The following is a 17392-nucleotide window of genomic DNA, read 5'->3' as shown; positions in this document are numbered from 1 at the left end:
TTACTATCTCCTTGCAGGTTGAAATCCATTTGCAAATGAAGATGTCCCTTAGTTTTATGAAACCAATGTTCTCTACCAATATATTTTTCTAAACATACCATAAAAGAGTATGATACGGAAAGTAACATCAAACCGTGTCATAAAAGCTGATTTTAAAGTGTACATACGTCAGTGAGTTTTATGAGAAAAGGAAATGTTACCTTCCTGATATTTAGCTCATCCTAGTATAATACAAAGCTAAAAGTTTTTGGAATTACTTGGCATTAAATAAGCTATCAAAAACCATGAAGTGCGAGTTATAATGTTCAAGCATTTGAACATTTTATTGCAGGATAACAGAAAAATAGAGTTAGACGAACATCAGCTTACATTTCCCAGTAAATAGCCCATAGTCAGACATCAGCCCACAGAATATTTTAATGAGAAGGTCCCACTCCTTCCTAAAGAGAATTTTTCTCAAACTGTATATGTGAACTTACTATATATTCCCATTCAGAGCTTCAGCAACAATCTTCAGTGCTGCACATAGCTACTTAAATCACATCTAGCGATGTAGTAATGACAAGCATCAAGTTAGTTTAAATAATAAAAATTATTTCATATTTTATGTAATGACCAAAATATACTAACAAATATCAAATATAAATAACAACAATTGTCAAATGGAAATGTCCCTCTTTATGATAGATGAACCTTACCTGATGGATAAGTAGACATTATGCAGTATAATCTCACTGAGATATTTTTCAAGAACTTCAGCAACTATTTCAGGGCCTCATTAATGAGGGAGATGACATTAGACTATCTTCTAAACCGTGGACTTGAAACTTGGAACTATGCTTCTCTAAGCTTTTATTCTTCCTGAAATTGTAGCATATACATAATAACTTGTGAGTTGGATGGCCAAACCTTCTTTATACAATTACTTGGTAAATTCATCTGTGCCTGTTGGTTTATCAGCTCTTGGTTCCTCAGCTAGCTAATTTCATAAAGCTCTCTAAGGCTTCCTTTTCAGAGCAAAGCTATAACAATTGCCAGTCCAAAAAAAAAAAAAAAAAAAAAAATCTTCTAAAGCCCTTCACTAATCTTTAATGCAACAGGATATGCATTTAAATTGTTTAATCACTTGTTGGGCTAGATTATTTTGCTACACAAACACCAAATTAATTTGGATCATGGTTATCTTATTGCTTCAGTCCATAAGGTGGCAGCTTGACATTTCTAGATTCCTTGAAAACCCATTTTAAACAACTTTTCTGCTTGCTGATTTTTGTTATCTTATGTAGCTATCTAAGAGTTTACAGCCTCTCCAGGGAGTGAGACAAAACAGACTTCTTTACAAAGCTGCTGAGTTCTGCTGCTATGGTGTCTCCTGGTTCTGTAGCTCTGGAATTGTTGTTAGGCACAAGGCAATAATGAAGCACCTGAATGGAAGGTCCTGGTTCTGCACTGAGCCACATGCAAGCAGGAGCTTACAAGAGCTAAGGATATTGCACCACATCCAAGAATTGAAAATGGCAGCTTATTCATCCTAATCAGCTCAGGGAATTAATAGCTAAATAACATTAGTACAAACCAATATGAATATTAAAGAGAAGTAGATTATAATTCTAATTGAAACTATTAATGTAATAGGCAGTTTAATTGCTCTACTGGCAGTAGGCTGGAGAACGGAAGTGTTCTGCGGAAGGGAACTCCAGCAGCCCCAGAACAGCAGACTCAGCCTCCTGGGGAAGATCAGATCATCTCTCTCTCACCAGATCTCCTCTTATAATGATGATGGTGGTGGCGGCAGCCGTGACAACAGAAAGGGATGAAGGATGCTGACTTGTTCAGAACAGGAACAAGCATTTCCTTGAGTTTACTTAAGATAAGAAAGATAGAGGTGACCCATATTATTCAGGTTGAAAGGAGAGAAAATCAAGATTCTAACAAGTGAAGGCATAAATGTTAAAAATAAAATCTACAGCTCTATTGCAATATTACAGACGGAGAGCAGAAAGAACCAAAATAAAGCAACAGCAGCCAATTTAAACAAGAGGTCCGTAGGCTTAATTTTTTTCTCATTTGGATTATCCAATCTATTCAGGCTCTGACCTCAGCATGAACATGAGCACAAATATATCAGATTAGATCACATTAACTTGTGCAATGTTTGAAGGCTGCTTCTGGATGACTCTGCTACTCGTTCACGTATTTGTACACTTCATTATTCATTCTCCGTTGGTAATTCCCAGGACTTCTCTCAGTGAAGTGTGGAACACTGATTTTCATACACATTGGAAGGGATTCAGAGCAAATCACAAGCAGTAAGAAACAAGATGATTTCATTTATGGGTTTGGCAAATGCAACTAAAATCTTCTCCTTTGCCTTTGTACATAAATCTTGCCAGAAGCCTAAGAAAATTTGAAGAAATGCCTATATGTGCTGCCTCTATCTCTATAATTGACTTAAACTCCTCTCCCCTCTCTGTATATGATTTGGCTCTGGTTATTTTGCTACACACACCTGCCTTTGTTTCTCCCTGTACAACCTACCACATGTAGTCCAAACAAATCATTTCACATGGACTACCAGACCTGCTGTTGGCAATGCAATGACGAAGCATACTAAGAAGCCATTGAAAATGTTTATCCACTGGACTCAAAACTAAGCACTTTGGCTCATAGCTTGGCTGTATCTTCTGGGGTGAATTTCCTCTCTTCCCATGCTAGCTGGTTTGCTAGCTCTTTATATTCCCTAACATTTATTTTTAGAATCATAGAATCACAGAATAACCTCAACTGGAAGGGACCCACACAGATCGAGTCCAACTCCAGCTCCATACAGGACAACCCAAAAATTCAACCCTATGACTAAGAGCATTATCCAAATGCTCCTTGAGATGTGTCAGCTCGGGACTGAGTCCACTGCCCTGGGAAGCCTGTTCCATGCCCGACCTGTTAGCTAGTTCTGCTCCAGAGAGGAGTGTGCTTCCTGCTGAGATGACCAACCCATAGAGGATAGTGAGGGACAAATTGGAAAAGTGGATGTCCCATAAGCATCTATAAAACTAGGAAGAACTCAGAGCTCTTTGGATTTCTGAGCCTGTGAGACTGTGGCTGCTGCAATATTTGCAGTACAGAAAATTGGAGTGGTGCTGTCTTTACATTAATGGCTGCATTAATATTCTACATCAACCAAGAATATCCCATATCAGCAGCCTCTTCAGAATGATCACCACAAGACTACTGGCATACACCATTTCAGAAACAGTAAACTTTAAAGTGTTTCAGAATATGTTTAAGGAGGGCTACTAAAATGTCCATTGGCACAAGCAGAAGTGTAATTCCATTTAACCCATACATGTTGAGTGTCTCCATCTTACAGTTGAGATTACGAAGCAGCAGCCAACCCACCTGCTCAGACTCACCCTGCCTGCCTGCCTGCAGGTACGGTAAACTCTTGGTGTGGTTCTGGGATAAATAAGACAATTCTCTGCAATGCTTCTACACAAATACTTTGGGCTCCTTCTGAGAATCAGATCATGTCATTGTTGGTGCAGTTACATCCCTCAGAAGCAGTGTCATGCACAGTTTGTCTGTGTTCCTTCCCGCTATTTTAAATGCCTGAGGATGATTTTTACTAGAATTAAATGCTTTCATAGGAGGGTATGTGGACTGTTTTCTAAGAAGAAATCAAGCCAATACCCCTGAGCATTCACTTCACTTTTACTGATTAGTCTTGCCACCAAACTTTATAACCTATTTTCCATTAGTTTGGCTGGGTGCTTCCTAATACAAAAATCATTACTAAACTGCCACAAGAGTTATCAAAAATTGCCAAAACATAAAAAAAAAGCACCAGGAAAGTGTTAACACAGATTTATACAGCAGGTTTCATGTGGAAGCATTTATCAGACAGGCAGGAGACCTGAGCATGTTTTTGCATGGAACCTCAGAAAGCAGTAATTCAAAATCTGGCTGAAGGTGCATGAGAGATCATCGGTGAAAGCCTTTAACTTCTCTGAAATAAGAGAAATAAGAGATAAAAGCTTGGATTATGCGCTGAAAGCAAAAACACTGATGCAGTACCTGTGAAAGTACGTCTGTTTATTCTCTCTCAGATCTGAAAGGCTGAGGTTGCACCGTTTCACAAGGTGGATGCTCAGGCAACACGAGAAAACCCCCTTTTAAATTCTCCTTTTCTGCCAACGACAGCATTGAATGACTCAGTGGATTTACGCCCCTGTGAATAGAATCCCTCAGGTTACAGGGGAAATAGAGAGCTGAGGGTCTCGTTAAACTGCCTCAGATGGCTTTTATTGTCCCTTGGATGTGCTGAAGGGCTGAGCGTGATGCAGTGGGGAACGGGGAGTGTTTGCACTGCGATTTCCAGCGTGTGGTTACAAACACGTGAGGGCCTTTTGGGCTCCTAAATGCCAGTTTCCATCACTGCCCCGAAATCCAGACAGGACAGAGAGCTGCTGTGCAAACCGGTGAACTCTCTGCTCCCAGGGATGCTGATTGCCATCAGCCGGGTCAGCAAGACTGAAACGAGGAAGAAAAGATAAGGAGGAGGGCAATGCTCTGCTTCTGCGTGGCTCTGAGCCGGGTGTGCTGCTCTGCAGGGCTGCAGTGGGCATCACAGACAACCCTCACTATGAATAGAGGACGGCAGGAATGGGCAGATACAGTGTTGCGAGTGTAACAAGTATTAGAGTTTGGATCTGGATGTGGTTTCAGCTACTATTAGAAGACGAGAAGGGAAGGGAAGGGAAGGGAAGGGAAGGGAAGGGAAGGGAAGGGAAGGGAAGGGAAGGGAAGGGAAGGGAAGGGAAGGGAAGGAAGGGAAGGGAAGGGAAGGGAAGGGAAGGGAAGGGAAGGGAAGGGAAGGGAAGGGAAGGGAAGGGAAGAAGAAGAAGAAGAAAAAAAAAAATCATAAGATTCTGAGTTTTCTGACCACTTTTCAATACTTCCAGACAATGAAATGGGCAACTGAAAACCGAATCCCGTGGGGTACTCCTGAAGACCTATCTTCTATGGCAGGTTCCTTAACTCCAGAGGATAACTTCGCATCGTCCAAAGTAACATCGTAGGCCGGCGAAAGGCTGCCATCCGGTCCGGAGGTCCTAGACGACAACCCTTCGTCGGCCCCGGGGACGAGGCGAGGCGTGGCGGAGGGCTGCGTCAGGCGGCGGGCAGCCACTGGCACGGGAGCTCCCTCCGCCTCGCCCCCCGCCGCGGGGATAAAGGCGGCAGGCGCGGAGCCGGCGGAGCGCGGCGGGCAGCGGGCGAGCAGAGCCCCGCCGCGCAGCCCCGTCCATGAGGCTCGGAGGCGGCGGCGGCGGCGGCGGCGGCGGCGGCCCGCGGGCGGCGGGGCCCCTCGCGAACGGCAGCCGGTGGCGGGAGGCTGCGGAGGGCAGCAGCAGCCCCAGCCCCGAGGCTTGGTCGCGAGCGCCCAACGGCAGCGCGGGCGACTGGGACCCGTTCGGGCGGGACGAAGAGCTCGCCAAGCTGGAGATCGCCGTGCTGGCCGTCACCTTCGCGGTGGCGGTGCTGGGGAACGGCAGCGTGCTGCTGGCGCTGCGGCGCACCCCGCGCAAGGCGTCCCGCATGCACCTCTTCATCCGGCACCTCAGCCTGGCCGACCTGGTGGTCGCCTTCTTCCAGGTGCTGCCGCAGCTCTGCTGGGAGGTCACGCACCGCTTCCACGGCCCCGACGGGCTCTGCCGCGTCGTCAAGCACCTGCAGGTGTTCGGCATGTTCGCCTCGGCGTACATGCTGGTGGCCATGACCGCCGACCGCTACATCGCCGTGTGCCACCCGCTGAAGACGCTGCAGCAGCCCACCAAGCGCTCCTACGCGATGATCGCGGCCGCCTGGGCGCTCAGCCTGCTGCTCAGCACCCCGCAGTACTTCATCTTCAGCCTCAGCGAGGTGGAGCGCGGCTCGCGGGTCTACGACTGCTGGGCTCACTTCATCATGCCTTGGGGGCCCCGCGCCTACGTCACCTGGATCACCGGCGGCATCTTCGTGGCTCCCGTGCTCATCCTCGCCACCTGCTACGGCTTCATCTGCTTTCGCATCTGGCGCAGCGCCCGCGGCAGGGCGCGCCCCGGAGAGGCGGCGGGCGGCGGCCCTCGACGGGGGCTGCTCCTCGCCCCCTGCGTCAGCGGCGTCAAAACCATCTCCCGCGCCAAGATCCGCACCGTCAAGATGACCTTCGTCATCGTCTCGGCCTACGTCGTCTGCTGGGCGCCCTTCTTCACCATCCAGATGTGGTCCGTCTGGGACCAGCGCTTCCCCTGGGTCGGTAGGTGCCGGCCGGGGATCGCGGCGCGGCCGCCGTCGGGGTTCGGGAAGGATCGCGGCCTCTCCTCCGAAGCACGTCGGTGCCGGGGCGCCGGTCTGCAAGGGCGTTCGGGGCCCGAGGGGCTTCCAGAGGGCGCTGCACAGCCGGGTGGAGGCTGCAGGACGGTGTGCTGTCGGTGTTGCGATATACGCCCGCTCCCCGGCAGCTGCCTCTCGTACGCGTTCTCTGCTGTCTAATAATGTGGCTGAGCACGTCCTGAGCCTTTCCTCAGGTGCTCAGCGCTGAGCATCTCTGCCAATCACCCCTCAGTGCCCTAGAAATGTGGAATTCCGAAGCTTGGAGCTGCACGTCCCTCTGTTAATTTCAGCTGGAAATAATTGCTGAGCTTAAAACAGTTAGATGGGGGGGTTACAGGCAGCATAGGAGCACACAGCCTGTTTCCTCACGGTGAGAAAGATGCAAATCAAAATGTTGGAAGCCATAATTTCGCTTTATTTAGTATCCCCAAATTGTCACTTGCTGTAGCAAGGACGTTGATTGCCACTAAGGTGGGACTGAAGTCATGCCAGGGATGCAGGGTCATGCAGTGAAATAGAGACTTGTATTGTTTTTGTTGGTTTGTTTGTCTTTTTAACTTTCAAAGTCACAAGAATAAGTCTTTAGAAAGGGAAGAACTGATTAGACCATGTATATGCAGTGCTTGGTAGTTTAACTGATGAGTAGATGCAGAAGGCCATAACTGGTGACACAGTTCTCACTTCCATTTGTTCCTTCAGTAAAATATGTTCAACCTCTGAAATGGGAATTTAATTTGGAAGCTGCCAGTTACAGAGCACTTAAGTATTTCCAGCATGCAAAAGTGCATAGGAAAATCTGGTATAATTGAAAGCAGGGGGAAATCAGTGGGGATAGTGCCATTGATGCCCAGGGTAGCCAATTTTTAAAGCAAAAATCAGAGTAAAAACTGTTCAGTATTAAGCATAGACTTATCGACACGTGACTAATCATCAGTGGAAATGGACTGAAGCATTATCCTGTGCCTGCGGGCTGTACTGGCTTGCCTTGTACTTCTATCAGGTTCCTGCAGCCTGTTCAGACAGATTCCTATAGACTTCAGCAGGGGCTGCACGTAAGTAAGAACTTTCCCTTATTACGCCCTCATTATTATTTTCAAATGCTGCTGCTCAGGTCAGTACCTTGTAGGAGTGGGATTATTCAGCAAATTAAAAAAATTTAAGAGTTAAGAAACCAATTGACTGAAGGCTGAGAATGTTCCAGTGATGGCCAAACCTCTTTCTTTCCCAACAGACTCTGAAAACACTGCAACCACCGTCACCGCCCTCCTGGCCAGCCTGAACAGCTGCTGCAACCCCTGGATCTACATGTTCTTCAGCGGGCACCTCCTACAGGACTGTGTGCAGAGCTTCCCTTGCTGCCAAAAGATAAAGCAGACGATGAGCAAGGAGGATTCAAACAGCAACAGCAGGCGACAGACTTCTTTCACCAACAACCGGAGCCCCACACACAGCCTGAACACCTGGAGGGAGTCTCCCCACTCCAAGTCCACCAATTTCATTCCCGTACCCACCTGAGGCCTGGGCAGGTGGGCCTGAGCACGTGGGGATGGGCACGGGCACCAGCCATGGCAGCAAGGAGGGACTAGGATGGCCACGGACTGACACGTGTTGCCTTGCTTGGTGAGCTATTCTGCAGCCTGTAGGTTGTTGTGTGAAAGGTATTTAGGGCTTGGGCAACTGATCAGGAAGACATGACAATAATAAAGCTATTATTTTTCTAAATAGAATTTAATCTTTATTTTATTTTTTTGTTTCTGAAGTAACACATATGCTACTTGCTCATTCCAAGCAGTACAAATGGCAGAGTTGGCCTACATGGGGTAACCTTGCTCTCTAGCATTTAACGCCTAAAACTTCTCACATGCAGAAAAAGGATGCAAAAGCAGGATCACAATTTGGTTTGAAATACCAACAGGAAGGAGTTGGAAGAAAGTCCTCACTGACCAGACTAGGACAATTTAATGACAAAATGTAACAGCCCTTGAAAAGGCAAATCCTCACTACTGTCCATGTATGTATGTGGACTGAGGTGTTTGAATTTTAGGGTGACATCTCTTCATCTTGATGGAGGTTACACGGCATTTTTGTTTGATTTCTTGCACCCGTCTTTAATTTTTGTAACTAATTTAAAGAAATACTGTGATATATCAATATCATAGAATTATAGAATTGAGGTTGGAAAAGACCTTTAAGTCCAACTGTCAATGCATGACCACCATGATACCACAGTGAATTCAGTTCCCAACACTTTCCCTCAAAAATGGACACTGAGAATGTTGTAGACAAAAGGATGCAATCCCCATTGCTTGGCACTATCATCTCTCAAAATTAAATTGAGATCCAGAGCACCACGTAGCAGCCAAGCTCATGTAAGGCAGGCAATGGCATCTGGGTCTGAGGGGTAGGGAGTTGGTACGGTAAGTTCTGATTAGCTCAGCATTATTGCAAACAGACACACGAAGAGAACTTATCACAGCTTCCAGAACCACTTCCACTGTGGGAAATGGTTGTATCTCTTCTTTTTGTCTTCACAAAGACAGCTAGTACTAAGCTACATCTGGTTTCTAAGTAAATAGCCCCATCAATTTGGGGGAATGTTATAATTGGTAATGATGGCAGAATCAGTACATTCTAAGACACAGTTTTGGGAATTAAGCTTGCTGGGAATATATATATATAATTGTCAGTTATTTATTTGTGGCAGATGATGGCAATGTGGGCTGTGAAAATGGCAGTAAACTATGATAAAGTCACCACACTACGTTACCTAATTGTCAAGCACTCAAGGTGAGCTTGCTTCCACTACCGTGCATGCCAAGCCAAAAATAGTTCCTGCTACTTTTAAATAATCCTGTTCTGTGTTTGTGTGGAGACCGTGCTGTTCCTGGTTTGAAGATCCCTGAGTAGTTTTTGCTGTTATCAAAATCCTGAAGACCTCTTTTATGTGTCTTTGTATTAACAGTAGTGAAACCGAAAAGAGACCCAGTGCTGTTCAGCCAGCGTCTGTGTGATGCTCTGTTCCTCTCATCTGTTATGCTCTGTTCTCTCCATCTGCTCCACTTTCCTCAGCTGTGTGGATCCCGACATCCAGTTGTTCTCCTGGCACCACATGGGACTCCTGATATGGTTCCATCTGGCTGTACAAATGGGTGTGCTTCTATTGGCAGGGAGAAACTTGAAACACTTCTTTTTCCCCACCAAACCCAGACAGCCAAGATTGTTTTCCTAATATCTTGAGGAGAAAAAAAATGGGGCTGCAATGGTAGTTTTCACAGAAGATGATGCTGGCCCCATGCCTCTCTCAGTAGCCGAAATTAGTAGAAGTGGATGACAGATAAGACCATATTCAACCCATCATCCACTCCACAAGCTCCCAGCTGTATTGCTGGGCAGTGAAAAAGGAAGAATATTCCTCAAAAGCAAGAAATTAAATTACAGAAAAGTGAGGTTTTGTTTCACCAAAGAAAATTGTAGCACTTTTCTCCATATTTTTCTTGGTATTTTCTGCACTCCAGGGGAGCAATCTGTTCTGGTTTGTTCTTGGTGGTGCCTAAAACACTAGAACCCAAAGGACAACATGATGGACTGGATCATATTTGGTGGGCTGCCTTTTTGGTCACTATTAGGACACAGATATGACTGCAACTCTCACCGGTTTTGAGTGAAGGTATATGACAATGAAGTTACATTTTAGTCCAAAAAATGCATGAAATGGAGCCCTGTGTGTATTTGTGCACATCATATATAGTGCCTATACTTCACGAGTGGGTAATTCACAATTACTGGAATTACAGATGTCTCAAGTTAAGTATAATACTCTTTGCCTGGTTTTATATTTGTATTACATATGGTCTGTACAAAATTTTCATGTTTGCTGATTTGAGATGTTTTTGTATTACACATTTTATTCAAGCAGAGAAGACTGAGAAAACAAGTATACAATAATATTGATTGTAAAACTAGGCTGGGTAATGACTAGTAGATCAAGAGTAAACTGACTCAAAATTATAATTTTCAGCTTCTTCCAAGTAAGTTACAAAGCCCAGGCTTATACTTGGGGCATGTCAATGTAAGTGTACTCTGTGAATGTTCTACAGTTTCTGTAATTAAATCAATAAAACAAATTTGGAGTATTTGAATTCCAGGCATTTTTGTAAATACCAACTTTTGTTGGTTTGTTCTTTCATTTGTTCATTTGTTTTTACATAATTGTAATCTTGGAAAGTACAATCCGTATTTTTTTAACTGTTCATCAGTACAGATGCTTTTTGTTTTTCCTTAACAGCTGCTTTGGGTTCTCATGAGGGCACACTGATGAGAACAGAAGGATACAAGAAGCTGTGAAACCATGACACTTTTAAAATGCTCTAATAAACTCACATATGTTTGATGACAAGTATTTTGTTTCTTTCACTTGACTAGATTTGCACAACCTGAAACATATTTGGTGATACTCCATATATTTTACAAAATGTAACATTTAGTCATCAATTTTGATGTGTTATTTCCATGATTTTAAGGAGGACAAATCTAAAATGCTTTTTCTGTCACGCATCCAGCAGGAAGGACACATCCAAAGAAGGAACGTGCAGTCCATTAGTATTGTTAATGCATGTAATATCATGCACTCATGCTCTGGAGGTGTTATTTGGATATTTTTGTTTTAATTTCAGTGAACAAAACATTAAGCTCTTATGAAAACCATTATTGAACAGGTGAGCTTACACTCTGGTGTTCCTGGAGATGCTGAATTTCAGCAGTTGGATGTCAAAAGTGGAGAATGTGTGATGATAGAAAAGACAGAAAAGATGTTATTCTTCTAAATAAGAAAGGTAAGTGCCCAAAAAACCTTTTTTAAAATTCATTTCTTTTAAAAACTGTAGCCAAATGCAAAACTTTTTGTTGTTGGTAGTTTTTTGCATTACCACATAAAGACCAAAGTCTTCAAAAAAACACAAGTTCATGTGGGTCCAGCCTTGCAAAGGTTTTGTCTTCAGCAAACCTCATGGCCAGTTCCTCATTGTTCCCATTGGAACACCTCACTGAAGTGTACATGTGCTCTTTTCCAGCTAATGTCTGAGGAAACCAGGGTACAAGGAGGACAGGAGCTGCACACTGGCAGTCATCCCAGGGCAGGTACTGGTGACACAGCCGTGGGAAGTGAATCTAGACCTTAAAGTTGAGCTATTGCTGGAATATGGAGTTACTGCATAGATAAACTCCTACAGAGTTGTCCCAGCCTAAGTCCTCCACTACAGAAAGGACTAATTAGATTTATTGTCCTCTTCTGAAGAGTGCTGGCATTAGCTTCAGCCATACAGTCTCTGCTGTGCAAGATGTTAAAAGTCCAGGGGGCAGAAAGGAGCTAGCATGCTATAGCACTTGTTTGGAACTTTAGTTGTTACTGCACGGTGTCTTGGGTTTTTCTTTAGGAGTGTACTCACTATTCAAGCAGAGGAATTACAGGGCATAAATGAACGGGTTTCAAGACCCAGGAATGGATTGCACTGCTCCATGGGGAACAGTCCAGGCTGGCTCAGGTAACTGACACTCACACAAGTTCAGCTAGTCTTGAAAAAGGCAGGAAATTACCAAAAGTAATGTAAATCATGCAGAATGGTATGTGCAGGTATGTAGGAAGCCAGGAAACAGCAACAATGTCTGGTCTCCACCAAGCATTGTCAGAGCCAGCCAGCATGGGTCTGCCTCTCCCAGGACTGATCCTGCAAAAAGCCACTGGAATGGTACTGCACTGATGCATTAACACTGTACTGCTGCTTTGCTTTGTTATGTCTTAGTATAAACTTGGTTGAAGTGACAATTTACATGCTGATTAGCTTTAGGTTTTCATACAGACATTTTTAGCTGAATTCCTGACACAGTCCACTGGGTTTCTCCACTTCTGAAGGCTGTGAGGAACCACCTGAAGCACAAAACTTGCGAGCGAGAGTCCTTTTTTTCCTTTTCCTTTTCCTTTTCCTTTTCCTTTTCCTTTTCCTTTTCCTTTTCCTTTTCCTTTTCCTTTTCCTTTTCCTTTTCCTTTTCCTTTTCCTTTTCCTTTTCCTCCCCTCCCCTTCCCCTTCCCTTGCTTTCCCTTGCCTTTCCCTTGCCTTTCCTTTCTTCTCTTTTCTTTGTGAAGGTAAGGAAGAACTTTCTCAGTGCTATGCAAGCAAAGGAGCTTTCAAGTTCCAAGCTATCAGGAAAATTTGTCAGGATCAGTGGAAGGTCATCTACAAAAGTTCTTGCCTCTTCATAGGTATAGGATTTTCTTTTTACTGACAAACTAAATGCAAGAATGCCTTCCCTTTCATTTCATGACAAATCAAGTGATTCCCAGGACCAGTTTTTAACAGTTGTGTTTCATTTTGGGCTTCTATAAAGTACTAACACTATTAACAATTGCATAAGCAGGAATTAGGATTTAATGCTTTCTGATATCAGAAATAAGGACTACCATTTCATGTTTGTTCATTGTTGAATTGGTTGTGTTCCAGTAGGATTAAGTGTTATTGACATCACACTCTTCCTTGCGTGGCAGTATTTTATACATTTAGGACTCTAACATCTTATGTTCCAGGACAAATATGGTAGGTCCATGAATCTTAACCAGATTAATGAGCTTTATTTCTGCTGGGGATCAAGCAGTGCTGCCCAGCCAAAACTGAAGAAAGAGGACTCACACATTAAATCAAATTCCATTTTGGCTTCTTAATGACCTACTAGACTGCGTTTCTTCTGTGTTGCCCCATTTGACGTAAGCATCATTTCAAAACCAAGATTTTTTTTATTTATTTGCCCACTGCTGTATAATAGCTGAGATTTATACTGCTGTAGGCACAACTTATGCTCTTAGTTATAGATTTTTATTATTATTTATTATATGCACAGTGCTACACAAATACATTGCGCTGTGACCTTTGAACCAAGGAATTTTCAGTCTAAGTTTGAGAAGACAAAACCTAACAAATAAATAAACAAAAAAATCCAAACAGCTATAGAACAAGCATGGAGCATAAGTAACCTGAACAAGGACATCACATGGACAATTTTACCAATGAAGTCATCCTGCCATTGCTGGTCCACTTTGTGTCAGCCTCTCTCCCTCCTTTCCATGAGAGCTGGCAGGAAGAGAGAAACTGATGATTGTTTACCACTGTCTATTCCCCTTACAAAGGTGCAAGCACTGGCAGGACACTAGGTTGTACCTCCACATGGTTGTGGCATCTTACCCAGTATTGATCAAACTAATTTACCAGTGCCTAAGTTATCCATCTATGGTTGAAGGTAATGGATAAGAAGTACTGCAGACAAACTCAATATCCTTTTTCAAGAAGTTCTAGAAATGCAGGCTGTATGTGGCCCATTGGCTTTTACATGTTTGGAGAAAACATGACAAAACTGGTGTTACAAACCTGTTAGTTCTCCAGAGCATGAGGCCCATTCTGGAAGGTGCTAATGAAGTAACCAGGGGCTGGCACAGAGGCTACCCTGGTCTCTTCCACCACTGCTGCTGTGATTGATCCTGCCACCTGTCTCTGGTAATGATGCTGTGATTGATCCTGCCTCACCTGTCTCTGGTAATGATGGCAGCAGAAGGAGTGGGGACAGGAAGCTCAGGAGTAGCAGCAGAATGGGCTTTCTATTCTATGTTCATTTTAAACTCCTTTCGGAGGAAGACAAGTGGATGTTGTGGATACTGTGAATATTGTGAGAGAGAGAAACTGATTTGCGAGCAAACAAAAATACTTCAGCATTCATTAAGATGCTTTTCATTTTGAAACTGTGGGATATTTGCAACGTATTTAGTAAAGGAGCCCATTATCTCCAGGAACTGTAACTACATGAAGTTCATTTCCACTCCAGTATGTCTCTGCTGAGGTGCTAGCTACCATGTTGTGTATAAAAAATACATACAAAGTATTGTCCAAACAGTTCTTCAAGTTAAGTACTCAACACCTGACTTGCAGGGTCTTGGTCTCAACAATATGGAGATGCCCCACAGGAAATGTGGGCAGTCACAGAGTTGTCAGAGAGGTGAAAGAGGTGATAAAGACAGACTAAATGTCTTAGAAGCTGTCTAAATCTCCAATCTAAAAGACAACAGACTTCCTACTATTTTAGAAAACTTTTTGTTAGAGATACTGTGGAAGTGAGGAGCAGCAGATAAAGAACCCAGAGGACTAGGAGGTATTTAACTTTGTAAAGTTCTTAATCAAAGGGAGAATCTGTCCTATTGGCAGCTCAAATGATTTTCTAACAGGAATACCAATTGTACAGGGTCGTGGCAAGTAGTAATTAACTGGATTGCAAGTGCTTTCTCTTAGCACCCTGGAAAGTGGGCTGTGTTATAAAGTAAAAATATGCAGACTGAAATAGCAATGGACAAATGCATCCTCTGAAATACTGAAGGTGCCAGTCATAGGAAACTACTCTATCATTAGCTGAGATCAGAAAAAGGAGGTAATCGAATCATCGGACCAATTTGCCATGCACTTAGTTCATGTAATTCACTCCAGAAAAGAATCAGGCATTATTAAATGTCCGCCATAGTATTTCCTAAATGTGGAATGTGACAGTGTTTCCATGGGAGCAAAGGAAGGCTTCCGAGTGTAACACAAGCCACTAAAGTAATAAAAAAGATAATTAATGATATTGGCAAGAAAATGCCTAGGATTGAGCTCAGTAAAATGCTTGGAGATTCATGTGGATCTCAGTCTTTCTGGAGTCCCACTGTCTCCGGTATTCCAAGTACTGTGAGGGAGGTCAGGGCAATTAGAATTATATACAATTAATAATAAACAAAATGAAGGGATTCATTTGTGTTTCTATATATACTCCTACTTCCCAAACAAGACTGCTTTCCTTCTTCTAAAGATATGAGCAGAGGGATACTTATGTATCTCTGACAGCCTAGTTCACCATGACGCTGGAGTTCAGGGCCTCAAGAACCCTGAGTTCCAGTATATGGTTATTGATGTTCTTAACTGATAGATTTGAAGCTTATCAGTTAATGACATTAATAAACTAAATAGAAGTTGAGAAAATGAGCACAGAGCTCTGACTTTGTTCACTTTCATTTTTTAACATCCATTACGGCAGTTCCACAGAAAAGATGTATTTTAAATGCATCATATTGGAGATGAGGTGATCCAAAGCACCACGAAGAACCCCAGCTTGACTCACTCTTTCAGCATGATAAGATTTGTCATTAGCACTTACTCCTCTGCCTCGCAAGATCACTGAGAGAAGCTTAGTGTAACTAGATGACAGATTCTTATTCCTTTATAAATTTATGACCCAAGCAGCTCAATATTGGAAATCAAAGCAGAGGACACAAAGGTGGAATCCATCTACCAACAATGCAAGTGTTTCTGCTTGAGCAGAAGTGATCATTTGGTAGACAAGGAAAAGCTAGTTTTTGGAGACCAGGGATCATACAGATGTCAACATCTGATCAGACAAATGCTATTCTTATCTCCATTGATATGGTGACCGAAAGACTACTCATTGTTTGTAATGGAAGGTAGACAAATATCTGAGAGCAGTACACCTATCTTGGACTATATTGGATATAGTTTTTTGCTGATGTTGTTGTTTGTTTTATTTTTTTCTTTGTTTTGTCAGATCTAAGCAGAGACCTCCATGTTACTAATTCAAGGTTTTACTTTATTTCAAGGCAACTACAAAACATGGCACCTAATAGTAATTTAAATGGAGTTGACAATGCTATGCCAATGGGTGAGAAAGGGTGGTTCATATTGCAAACTACTGCCAGGTGGGTGTCTTTGTTAGTAATGTCAGCAGCAATATCAGAACAAAACTGAGCCTAAAGATCAGTTTATCTCCTCACACCCACATGGCATTTGTCGCTTTACAAAGAAGGAATGATCACTCCATCTAATCTCTCCATGTGTCCCATTTGAGCATGCTGATCCTTTTCAGGTTTCATCGCCTTTGTTCTTAAAGGTGGATTTCAGAGAAAATCATTAATTAGGCAGACCTCTCCGAGATGCTCAGATAATACAATACCTAAGGGTCAATGAGCAGTATAGAAAGATATATCTTATTACATAAAGAATTAAGACTGGGGATAAAACTTCAGTATAGTGCCTAAAATTCTACATAATGCTGTGTGGAGAGAAAAACAACCATGAGGAAAGTGAGAGGAGCATGTTAGGTACCTCTGCCATGCATAGCACGTGATGTCCTGGTTTCCTAAGAAACAGCACAATTGTAGAAACTTTAGGAAGATAATCAGTGTAAAATAATTTGCACCGGATGCCCTCAGCAACTGATTTCAGCATGAGCAGAAGCAGTGGTAATAAAAGAGGAAGTGAAAATTCTGGTCAATGAATTCCTGTCATGAGTGTTTAAGTGAAAAATGAAAGTGAAATAAGGGTTAGTGGAAAAAAAAACAGATATGACCTATGATGAAAAATATGCTTTTTTTTTTCCACAGTAGATGCTGGATGAGCATCTTCTTATGATGGAGATGCTGTTGTCTGTGTGGGGAGGCCAGGGGTCTCTTTGGCTTCCTGGGTGCATTGAATTGGGAGCCTCTTCACACTGCTTCAGCTCCCAATTGGAAGACTTTGTCTCTACATCACAAACTCTTCGTGTACTAGCATGACTGGTTTCCTGTGTGTATTTTTAAATCCTCCTGAAGGTAAAGTCACAAGAGAGCATAGAGGCTAGTGAACTTCCTCAGCCGTGAGAAACCACATCTTAGAGGGACTTCCTTCCTTCCTTCCTTCCTTCCTTCCTTCCTTCCTTCCTTCCTTCCTTCCTTCCTTCCTTCCTTCCTTCCTTCCTTCCTTCCTTCCTTCCTTCCTTCCTTCTCTCTCTTCCTTTCCTTCCTTTTTTTTTTTTTTTTTTTGATAGCACATCTCTTTATGTCTGGTACTTCATAGGAGAAAGAAAAATTCTAGTTCAAAACAAAGCACCAGCACATTTCAGTCTTGCTGAGCTCCATACTTGACCTAGCACTATGATACTATGTGCAATTTCTCACATTAAGAGC

The 17392-nt window shown here is 43.2% G+C and overlaps 1 protein-coding gene across 1 annotated transcript; it reads left to right on the top strand.

Moving 5' to 3' along the window:
- The first annotated feature begins 5289 nt into the window (after positions 1 to 5289).
- On the top strand, positions 5290 to 10511 carry AVPR1A (arginine vasopressin receptor 1A). The gene is made up of 2 exons (XM_019611241.3): positions 5290 to 6295; positions 7604 to 10511. The coding sequence occupies exons 1-2, from the start codon at positions 5305 to 5307 to the stop codon at positions 7885 to 7887; spliced, it is 1275 nt and encodes a 424-aa protein (XP_019466786.2). The 5' UTR covers positions 5290 to 5304; the 3' UTR covers positions 7888 to 10511.
- Positions 10512 to 17392: the final 6881 nt, after the last annotated feature.

This window comes from Meleagris gallopavo, chromosome 1, assembly GCF_905368555.1.
Source record: "Meleagris gallopavo chromosome 1, MGAL_WU_HG_1.1, whole genome shotgun sequence".
Taxonomy (NCBI): Eukaryota; Metazoa; Chordata; class Aves; order Galliformes; family Phasianidae; genus Meleagris; species Meleagris gallopavo.
The sequence above is the reverse complement of the archived record's forward strand: the minus strand, read 5'-3'. Positions and strand labels throughout refer to the sequence as shown.